Source organism: Zophobas morio, unplaced genomic scaffold, assembly GCF_036711695.1.
Source record: "Zophobas morio isolate AGI-343-1 ecotype UQ-CSIRO unplaced genomic scaffold, CSIRO_AGI_Zmor_V1 ptg000101l, whole genome shotgun sequence".
Classification (NCBI taxonomy): domain Eukaryota; kingdom Metazoa; phylum Arthropoda; class Insecta; order Coleoptera; family Tenebrionidae; genus Zophobas; species Zophobas morio.
Window position 1 is genome coordinate 194,187 of NW_026972206.1, and position 11,371 is coordinate 205,557.

Genomic DNA, 11,371 nt, shown 5'->3' on the forward strand with positions numbered 1-11,371 from the left:
GAAGGCGAACGCGCTTACTATAATATTGCAAACTGCTAACCACAGAGAGATTTCAAGTGCGTCTTGTAGCTAATAACGTTGGCTAGTGCATCACTATCTGCTGCTTTGTTATTTGTGTAGGCTTAAGTAATTAATAGATCCTTTCTTCCGCTTCCCTGCTTCTACAGAATTGACGTAATAATTGATGCAATTATATCATATTAACATCGATATCCATTGGAATGCTTAATCTGGTGCTTTATAGCCGTTAGTGATTATTATTGTCACAAGATAATTCAAAGTTCTTCCTGAGGTGAGTTTGCGGAAATGAAAATACCGCGTACGCGACTTTTCCCAGAATTAGTTATTAATACCTAATTTTAGATGCAACCAATTTTTTTGCATGCTAAAATACGGTATTAAAAAATATTAAATATGAATATTCGCACCCGTCTTTAAAATGTGAAATAAATTTTTTCAGCTCTTAAGTAATCTATCTATTTCCGTAAAAATTATACAACTACTTATAAAATTTATAAAGTTAAATGAATAGCCTCCATATCTATGTTATAGTTCTCATTTAAAAAGGTTATAAAGTTAACACTAGTAACCATAATAGGCAACTAACCAGCGAATAGTTAAGCTTGCTTAAGTGTTGCGTATATATAGTTTAAAATTGTTAAACTTACTAAATTAAACTACTTTAAAATTTAAGCCACATCAATTGTAACTTACAATCCTTAAATGAGGTCATATATCCTTCAAATATACCAGCACATACTAGTCATGAATACGGAGATTGATTTAATTGGGCTCTATTTTAGATGAGCATGATTTAGCATGCTTCCTCAGCTTTAATTTTTTTGATGGTTTCAGTTTTAGTTGCGACCAATGCACTTTCTGAACCATCCATAATTATATTAGCTTTTTTAGCACGTACACAGCTACTTAAGCCTACCTTAAGCAATTATCTGTTTGTTTACCTTCTGCATATTATAGCATCTTTCCTTTACTTCTTCATTAAGTTCCTTTTTTATCTACTGTTTCTAGTTTCTTAATTCTATTTCTATTTTTTTTATGATTCTATTACCTTTAGCTCTTAAGAAGTTTAACTGCGGGTGCTTATTATCTCTAGAAAACCTTAAGAGCTTAGGATCATAACAAAGTTAAGAACACTGTGATTTGCAAACTAAAGGTTGTGAGTTCTAATTCCTCCAACGCAGCTTTTTTATTTGTTTTTAACAGTTGCACGGTTAACCCCAATTTCTAACAGACGGTTTCTGTCCTTCCCCCGCCAACACCTTATACAATTTATCTATTAAATAAGCTTATAGCTAGGATGATATTCTTATTGTTGTTTTTTACTTGCGAGCGTCACTACTGGTATGTTAGAAAGTTTTGTAAATATCATTACTTATTATAAACTTTATTTCATATATTAAAACGTTTTTACTATTTAAAAAATTATAACTTGGGCAATTTGATTTTAAATTATACAGTGCTTCCTATAGTTAATTTCTTTTAAACCAAATGGCTAATTACTAGCAAAATATTTTTTATTTTATGCCCGGTTTATATACTTAACATATACATAAAAATCAAGTTAAATTGTTAGCTCAGAGATAGGCGACTAAAGGATAGCACATATATTCACTAAAAGAAGTCCTTTTAATATATCGAGGATTCTGTAACGCACCATATAGTAGCGCCACTTCTAGGAAGATGGCTCGAGGTTGCGTATAAGTTTTTAGTAGATAAAATTACGTATACAACTTTATGTAATATGAGACAGTAAAAGGAACATACAGGATCCGAGCAGTAATTTAATTGGTGTTTCATTGTAAGATTATTCTGTTGAAAAAAAAATCTACTCTCTTCAATACCAATTTATACGTTTTGGTTTCATCTATGTAAATGGGGGCCTTTAGTATTCTTTCAATGTTAAATTTAAGTTATAGCGCAGGCAAACGTCTTTAGTGAGACGATGTTTAAAAAAATTAGCCTTCAGTTAAAAATACTGTTGGGCAAAATAGACCACGGCGATCAACCCTTCGTCCCTTATAATCGCTCACTCTGATATTAGTTAATAGCCTTTTTACAGTGTATATTAAGCCAAGCACAATTTAATACCACCAATAGCTAAGAGGGACGAGAACGAAAAGAACAGGAGTTACTTTATTTGAATTTTTTTTTAGGCACTGACATAACTACGGCTAGTCTTCGCAAGAGACTTTAAGCCGCTTGATTTGAATTTCACCTCTTCTGTAAATGAATTGGAACACGAGTGTCCAAGCCGTTTACATATCTTTACAAAGTTAAAAAGCATTTCCATTTATGTATATTTGTTTAGATTAAATTTAAGATTGCTTGAATTAAACATAAATAAATTTGTTCCCCATTAGAAGATGTGTCAGAACATTATTCCTACCTTAAAATTGCGTTTATTTTAAAAATATTAGTTTGGTGTTTTTCATTGGTTCACTTTAGATTATTATTTTGTGTGATTTAATTTAGCTGTGTACGTGTAGGTTGTTTGCGTGTATGTTAGTGTTTGCATTTTTTAGTACAATGAACAGCCCCCGACAGCGCGTAATATCATCCATTTTACTGATTATTAAAGGTATTTCCAGAGATTACTCAAAAACGATGGTTATGTTCACTCTATTTAAAAGAATTAACTTTTTATTTGCCTCTTTACAAAGTAACTACGTATAATTTAGAAGTGAGCGAGGTGTTTTTAAACCATCACGGGCTTATAAAATAAGTACCAAATGTTTTCAAGTTTGTGTAATTCGTGTAAAGAAAAATTTTTTTTTCTTCTCTTAGTGAAAGCCATTATTTCTTTCTGCAATGATAGCTAAGAATATATTTTTATTCAGTTTGGAGAAAGATCAATGGATATTAGGAGTTCAATAAGTTGAATAGTTAGCGCGAAAAACCTACTTTTAAATTTGGTTGACTGCCTATATTTTTAAAGCTGTCTCTTCCGTGTGCTGAGATGGTGCAGGAATTACATTAATTTGAGCTGTTACCTCGAGAAGGATAAATTTTTTATAGGCTAGTGATTCTATAGTGGAAATGCGTCCATTGAGTTTGCGGTGTGGATGGTTTAATGTTTGGTTAACTCTTTGCTTTTCGCTACACTTAATGTAGTTATAGGTTAAGGCCCAATAATTAGAGTTATAACTAATTAATTGGTATCAGTGACATTAGGCTAGTTGTAGTGTTTTTCTTGACCTTGACAGAGATTAGAAAATGACATGACACACGGACGTAACTATATTTAATAGCTCAACTTCGGCCACTGTGCCATTTTGATCGAATATCAAAGTCTTCTATAGTGGTGCAAGCTGCCTTAAAATCGAGGTTTACAACTTATGATTAGCATTTTAAGTACTTAATATGCTGAGCCAAATGGAGTCGTAGAAGAGTTAGCATTTCGAAGGCCCAACTTCCAGTTAGAGATTGTTTACTATGCATAAAGTTAGAATATCCTAGTAATAATGATCGCGTTAATAACTCAAGAAGGAAAGCTATTGTAAGTATCTGAATTGAAGCCTTGAAAGGTGCAAATTATACTATACGGTTACTTAGAGTTAAAGAAAGAAAAGATGAAGTTATGCGAAGTTTTGTTGACAAACTGAATATGCAACGAATACTACGGTGGAAGGAATCAGCGAGCTCACTTAGTTGTTTTCATATACAATATGTTATATGGTCATATTGGTATCTTACTAGCACCTTGTCCTATTAATTAATTTTATAATAGCTCCCATCATCTTAGCTATGGACATCAGAATCCATACACATAAAAGGTGAAACATACCACCTCTCTGCCTATCCTATGAACAGATTTGTAAAATTTAAATTACTTAGTAATTTAAAACTTAATTATGAGCGCTTTCCATGGTTCCTGTTAACGATTGCTAAAATGCCTGCTGAAAAACTGTAAGGTTAGCTGCTTATACAAAAACAAAAATATCTAACTTACATGTGTAAAAAGTGTACCATTTGCAAATTTTAAAAACTAGTTGAACGCTTTGTAAAGGTAGACAACTAATAATTTTTTTGTCAACGAACACAAGATGCTGCTAAAAAGCTTTTTATTTTTAAGCAGCCTTTAAGGGATTTTAATCTACCTTTTTATATCTTTGTTGCCTCTTTTGGTTTATTTACTAGTGTTTTGTAGATTTTGACAGAGCTTTATTGGATAAAAAGTCAAAAATTTGATAAACGAACTTCAGCTTCTCTTGCAAAACTTTATTGTAAAGGACTAAACTGGAAGAGCGTTGAAATGCAAGCGGTTATGTTTGATTGAAAACACAGCATTGCTTTCTTTCCGGAAACTATTAGTAAGTTAAGTTATTAGTCTCCGCGCCCCACGGCCAGCTGCTTTAGGCTTTGAAAACTTATGTAGTTTTGCTTTTTCTGGTGGGTACAACTACAAGAAATAACTAATTAGTTCATTACCAACCTGGTTGAAAATGGCGTACTTCAGACAGGATGTTCTCTTCTGTCAGTTCCCGAGCAGATGCTATTTCTATCTGCAAGAAATGTGTAGTTAACAAAAAATTATGTGAGTAACCATCGCATACATATAGAGAGGAGCAAGTTAGTACTCCACCATAATAATTATATTAAGTAACGTGGTTGAAACAATTGAGGTGGCCCTTCTTAAAAGAGAACACTAATATTTCATAACTAGTATTATTATTATTTATAACTATAATTATTACTGTAATTTTCTTACTAGCGCGTACCACTTTCCAGCTACCTTTATCTGCATGATTGTAGCCAATAATGAAGTATACGGTTACCTTTGTAGTAATCTTTAAGCCCAACTCTTCTGCAGCGGTGACTACAGAGCTTTTACAAGAGGAATAACACATCCTTTCTTTAATCGAGCACTTAAATCCGGGACAGAAGTAGACAAAAACTATTGCAATAAAAAAAAATAAACAAGCGACTGTCTCCGCGCTGAGCGACCACGCATACTAATGAATGTTTCCACAGCCCCCTCACGTTCGTGGTTGAAAGCAATAAACAAATATCGAGGACTTTCAGAAGGTAACTTCATGTAAAAAATAATTTTGGGTTAATAAACTAATTTTTGTTCTATAAGAAGTACCTCTGCGGATATTTCTTTAACGGTGGAGTTGGCTCGCTGATCTAAACAGGTAGTCTCCTCGTCCAGATTTAAGGCGAGCGAAACAAACGTGATTGTGAAATTTGCCAATTCCTTTAATGCTCCTACAGCCAGCTAAAGTTAAAAATTCATTAGTAGTGTAAGAAAAAATTCAAGTAAAAGAATATTACTTTAAATCCGCAAAAAAAAAGTGACTAATTGTAAGGATTTTTAAAAATTACCTTATTTAAAGGAAAGGATAATTTACTGGCGACTTCATAGCGAGTGGACAAACCCACGGAAGACATTGCCTTTTCTGCCATAAGCAGTACACAAAGTTTAATAAAGAACAGGATAACTACCTTGAGACTCTCGAGTTCCTTTTTCTCAATTTCAGACAATGACAAAGGCGGCGTTGAACCTTCAAGTTTTCTGTGTAGCGTATAACCTCATGGGTAGTATTAAAATAAAAAAGCAATTTATTAAAATAGTAAAGATCTACCAGAGTAGAGGATTTCTGCGGGGGTCGTCCCAGAAATTTCAACATCAATACATCCTCCAAAAAATTTTTTTAAAGTTGATTTGGTAGCGGCATAAACCATTTTATCTCTAACCTAAAAAAAGTTACAATATATAAATTATAATTATAGTTAATAAATAAGGTTTAATAAGTCTTGAACAAAGTAAACAAGGGCTTGAACCTTTAAGTCTTCAGGAATGTAAGAGATAAATACCCAAAGACTGATTTTCTTATAGTAGTTAGTGGTGTATAGTTAACTTAAAGGAAAAACGGCGAAATCAATTAAGAAATGCCTCTTTATCAACTTTATCAGAACGTAACAAGATGTAACACGGTTCGGAGGGCTTAAGTAGAGAAGCTACAATGGAGTCGTATTCTTGCTCAAATGTTGTTTTAGCTTTTAATATCCCAGAGCACACAAGCTCTTCTGTTAAGAAGAAGTAATAAGCTAAAAAAAATAAAAAAGTTTACATATTTACGAGATATAATGGAAATTTTACAAGCTCTGAGAGGACAGAAAGGTTCTCTCAAGACCTAATTTTATTTAATAAATAAGGAAAGAGTAAACCTCTCAAGGTTATATAAATATACCTTAAAAGTAGTTTCAAGTTCTTCGTTAGGTCTTATACCAGTTTGAAGTGACATAGTAAAGGAACAGTAAATTTACAATAGAACCCTCTACTATTTAATAAATAATGAATAAAAATCCTGGTATAAGCAAAAAAGATCTACAAAAAGTAAGAGTAAAAAAAAAGAAAAACCGTTTATCAATAACCAACCTCATTAATCTACTGGCATAACTATTTATAAAACGTTCAGAGTAGTGGAAGAGTACGCTAATCAAATATAAATATATACTAATAAGGCAGCTGCAACATTATAAATTACACATTACGTAGTTAACGAATGAGCGGTAAACATTTATTTTTCACCATAAAAAAGTTTTTAGAGGCGTGTTAAGGTAATTGGCGTTATTTCGCTTCCTAACCTTTAAGTTAACCTTTACTTTGGCTGGTCCTTAGTTCGCAAATTTTAGCGTTAGCTGAGAACCCTCACAATGAGAGTAATTAAACTTAAAAAGCCTGCGAAATTAATAATTCTTAGTAACTCGTTATCTGCTAAGACAAAATTTGTCAAGACAAAAACAATGTTGTACCAACCTTTATATAAAATTGTTTAGGCAATATTTGATAGCATATCGCCGATCTTTTGTAATTATTAAATTTTTTATTTAAATTAAGGAGCGCCTTATCTATTGTCTCCCTACCCACCCACGTACTTTTTCTATATTTTTTAACTGATCACCAGTTTTTTACTTTGCTTGAACGTTTTAACTATTCTTATAACTGACCATTTTTTGCAATATTATTTTATTAAAAATTTTAATATCCCTTCTCTCATCTCACAATACGTAGCACATTCGATAGTAGTGTTTTGTTTTTGATTTACCTTTCTATGGAATGGTGCTTAATAACAAACTAATGGTATAGTTTTTAAGGATAATAACAGTTTTTGGTAGTAATTGACACGTGCGCGGAAAGTTTATAAATCATATGAAACCTAAGCTTTTAAGCTTCTTTGACGGGTTCTTTGGTAATATAATAGCAAGATACACAAAACAAATATTTTATTCAAAATTTTAATTTATTTCAATCACGGGCTAAAATGGGTAGTTATATCAAACACATTTTGTATTGGGTTTCTAGTATGAGGAAACGAAGCTATGTGATTAAATTAATGCAGCCCATGCATGCGCTGCTGCAACTTTTTTAAATTTTTTATTTTCTGAGGTAGTTTTGGTGCTCCTAGAGAGCCCAAAGTTATCTGATAAAAAATTTCCTGTTTTAATTCTTCGGCTTCATTATTATATTATGTTAAAGTCTATAGTTTATCTTATTATTTTATATAACATTGTTTTGTTGTTATTCTCGAGGACTTTGGGCTTGTAAATTCAACAATTGCGAAGAAAGATACCTGTAATCCGCTACACTCTCTTTCTATTTATTTTAAGTAAAAACAAATCAATTTTTAATTATTTATTATGAAAGGGTTAAACTGTTAATCGTGATGATACTCCTCTAACGAGTTGGATATAACGTTGGGATATTTTTTCTGTTAATAAGAGAAGATAATAATTTGCATTAATATATGGAAGCAACTATTATGAATTGCACTTTTTGTCGTAATTTTTGGCCTGAGTAAAATAAAGCTAACAATAAATTCCAACTAAGCACAATGGAATGGTGCTGTAGTATTAAAGGTTTTTTAATAAAACCATTCCAATGACTTAGGTATAGTGCAACCATTAATATCTTACCATACCATTTTTGCTTCGTTTCCGTCAAGTTTTCTCTGCTGAAATAACTTTTTGACAGAGCGTAAAACACAAAAAAGTCTCCTCGGTCCATTTATTTTGGCTCCCATTTGTTGCCCTATGTGCGAAAAATTGCCCCCAACCATGAGGAATGATCAAAAGGATCGCGATACTTCTTTTCTTTTTTTTGAAAAAAAAGTGTTCGCTGTCGCACTCTACATGTGTATGGTCAGGAGTAGGGTTCTTGTTATTTAGACATTTTAAATTCTGTTTTTGTTTTATACTAAAGTAAGCGGGAGGAAGATGAGTAAACCTTTTCGTTCCTCTTCTTTCTGGAGCGGTGAACGATGAAATTGAACCTCTCCATTTATCATTTTAAAATGCAACAGACGTTTAAACATGCGGCATAGGTAATCGATAGCGCAGTTAAAATGTATAAACTAGCTTAAAACGATATTCTGATGAGTCTTTTTGTCATTATGTGGAGCAATAAACATTCAGGTTCAAGTTTAATATATTGCTTTTCTTCGTCATTCAACGAATATTTAGTTTGCTTTGTGCTTAAATTTTTTGGTTTATTAGGTGAAAAATAGAATATTTCTTCTTACAAACAGCTTTCATATGAGCTAGTAGAAACTATTTGGTACGCATCACATATTTTGCATAGTAAGTTGTGTGTAGATTGGTCTCTTTTACTGGAGAGCTGATGCACTGGCCTCCGTATGATGGTAACGCGTATATTGTGTTCTCTAACCGATTCCAAGCGTTTTTTTTTTGCTAATTGCGAGTGTAATAAGTAAATCCACGTAATCAAGTGAAAAGTCCGAAACAATAATAATTTTGCAAAATCATTTTAGTCTTGGTAACTTTAAAAACTAATTATATTATATACAGATTGAGAGTAATATGCTTAATAATATAACAAAGAAAAAAAAATAATAATATAGAGTTAGTTAAAATTACGAAGGACTATATATTTTCTTTGATTATTCTTAAGCCTCCTTAGCACAACGCTTAGCACTTCCGAACACTGATTACAACAACAACGACAAAAAAAAAGATCTCGGCGCTCATGGCATCCTTAAATCATTAAGTAGGTTTCTGCCCTCAGACGGCAATTCTCAGTTGTATATAAAAAAAAAGAAAAATATATATTTAGACTAGTAAAATAAAACACGTGTGTTGTCGTCGTTCCTTCTCTTTGCTTCCCCCTTTACCCCCTTCTGCCTACTAGAGTGACCACTTTTGCCATCATGTGTTATGCAAGCCAAAAGAAATTCAATTCTTGTTTTTAAACACAAAAGTATTAGTTTTTCAATATGTTTTAAAAACACCCTTTACTTATACGATGCCTTTCATCATTAATAAGCACATAGTAAAAGTATTTACCTCTATTTTTTTTTGTTTAACTTTTTTTTCGCGCCATTAGAGTTTAAAACCCTGTCGGCTGCTTATAATTCATCTGGCCCCCCGCGCTGTAGTTAGCTTCTCTAAGTCGGTAGCACCATTTAAACCTCGAGAAACCCCCCAAGCAGGCTTCCTGTTTTAGTTCGCTTTCAGAAGCTCAAATATATGCAGCTTTCTTATGGGGATTGTCAAGCAATCAATAATCTTTAAACAAAAATTTTCTAGTTGCTTCTATACGATCTTTGCAGTTTACTCTGAAACTTGTTAAACCTTTGCAGATTTTTAAACGCACCACTTTACCTTTTAGCGTTTGATATTCTCCCAAGAATTTCTGTTTTTCTTAAGAGAAGACCTGACTTGTCTTGTTTTTGCTTACTTGGTTTTTTATCTCTTTTTTATTGAAAGTTTTTGTAACGTCTCTGCAATTGTTGTTCTCTTCTTTGTTGAACCTCTCTTATCATTTTTTACATGTCCCATTGTTTTTTTAAAAAAACTCTTTCTTTTTAGGACTGCAGAGCATAGTTGTTTCATTCTTCGTATAGGGTTAGGATGCGTTATTAGATTTGGGCATGTTTGCGAAATAAATCGCGAATGCAAGCGAAGACAAAAGTTCTCCTGAAGGGACTCCAATATTTTAATCTTTTTTATTAAGATTTCGAACTGTAAATTTTCTGTTCAATAAAAAGGCGTTTTTATCTGGACTGGCAGAGAAAATAAAACTCGGTTATTTTGTATCAAACCCGCTATGTTAAACTTTCTCTAGGGCTTTCTCAAAGTATAAGAATTTATTTTTGTCATACTAAAGCCCTAAGTAATACATTTTGAAAGGCATAAGGATTAATTAAGATGAAGAGTGCATCCCATAAAAACTAAAACGACCCATTCATTTAATATTTTAATCGCGCGAGTATCACAACCCGCAACTTTACTAATGAAGGATAATAAACTTACGGGCCGATAGCCCTAAACAAAGTTTCTGGTTGTAAATTTGGATATAAAACAGTTTACGCAAACTTGTAAGGAACTGAAAAATAGGATATAGTTCACATCAAGCTAGATAGTCTTTTTGGCATTATATTTGAGCATAAGGTTAGATATACTCGTCTAGCCTCACAGTCATTTTCGGTACAAAGTGAGTTAATTATATTTGTAATAGTTTCATAACTGGTAAAAAGTCTCAGAAAGGTAAAGTAGGTGTTCATATACTAATTGCGGAGTAAAGTAAAAAGTACATTGGATAAACGTCTTATAAGAGTGGAGCAATATAGTCTGGCTTAGTTTGAAAAGTGTCCACGTTTTGCCTTCTACCTCGCTAAAAAGCGGAGAGGTGTTTGCAAGGGAGCAACCTACGCGTGGGCAGCACCCCGCTAATTCCGTTGGTCAGCCAGTATTTTGAGTATCATTTACAGAAAATTAGACAAAAAAATTTAAGTTGCAATCAAATATAAACTAAAATTATTTATGTTTTTAGTGTATTTAAATTCTTCGGTCTAAATAATTGATGCTTGAATCAAAACTTTTGGCTAACTTAAACCTCTTAAATCAAAGAGCTTTTCAGCTGATTGGGTTCCAGGAGGGTGATTGCTTTAAACCACTTTTAGATTTACAAGCTTACGAAGTTTCAAAGAAGTTATTAGAGCGTCAAACTTGCTTTAATAAAAACACTTTTTAAGCGTAATTTTGATAATCTAGTGATTTTAGGTTTTTTAAGGTTTTTACATCTAATTATTACAGTAGAGAGGCCCTTCTTGCTAAACGGGGCTTTGATACAAATGGTTTTTCTCAGAGTATAAAAGAGTTTATCGAGCGGAGGAAACCTTTAAAATTTATCGCGTTACAAGGTGATCATACTTTAAAAGTATTAAGGTATTTTTTATGATTACAACATTTTTTAGGTTACTTGCAATTTAAAAAGGAGGAGGCTATAAGGCAAATTTTTGATAAATCTGATGACCTAGTTTAAATTTTTTTTTTTGTTTATTTTTACTCTCCCTTGTAACTAATTTTAAAATATAAAAGCGTCGTA

The 11,371-nt window shown here is 32.4% G+C and overlaps 1 protein-coding gene and 1 long non-coding RNA gene across 4 annotated transcripts; one reads left to right on the forward strand and one right to left on the reverse strand.

Annotated features, from left to right (window-relative positions):
* Positions 1–4,251: 4,251 nt before the first annotated feature.
* LOC135144466 (twinfilin-1-like) lies at positions 4,252–6,455 on the reverse strand. 3 transcript variants are annotated; one of them, XM_064076501.1, is made up of 13 exons: positions 6,404–6,455; positions 6,216–6,305; positions 6,104–6,158; positions 5,918–6,051; positions 5,806–5,853; positions 5,607–5,718; positions 5,467–5,552; positions 5,347–5,415; positions 5,108–5,239; positions 4,975–5,050; positions 4,797–4,915; positions 4,473–4,523; positions 4,252–4,420 (listed from the first exon to the last, which is right to left on the reverse strand). In XM_064076501.1, exons 2-13 carry the CDS (start codon positions 6,267–6,269, stop codon positions 4,337–4,339), a joined length of 1,020 nt encoding a protein of 339 aa, XP_063932571.1. In that variant the 5' UTR covers positions 6,270–6,305; positions 6,404–6,455; the 3' UTR covers positions 4,252–4,336. The 3 variants fall into 3 exon arrangements, with proteins under 3 accessions (XP_063932571.1, XP_063932569.1, XP_063932570.1); XM_064076499.1 differs by having other exon boundaries at positions 5,347–5,552; XM_064076500.1 differs by having other exon boundaries at positions 4,252–4,433; positions 5,347–5,552.
* Positions 6,456–10,837: 4,382 nt separating this feature from the next.
* On the forward strand, positions 10,838–11,302 carry LOC135144461 (uncharacterized). The gene is made up of 3 exons (XR_010283151.1): positions 10,838–11,019; positions 11,080–11,186; positions 11,241–11,302. It is a non-coding gene; the product is annotated as an uncharacterized LOC135144461 (long non-coding RNA).
* Positions 11,303–11,371: the final 69 nt, after the last annotated feature.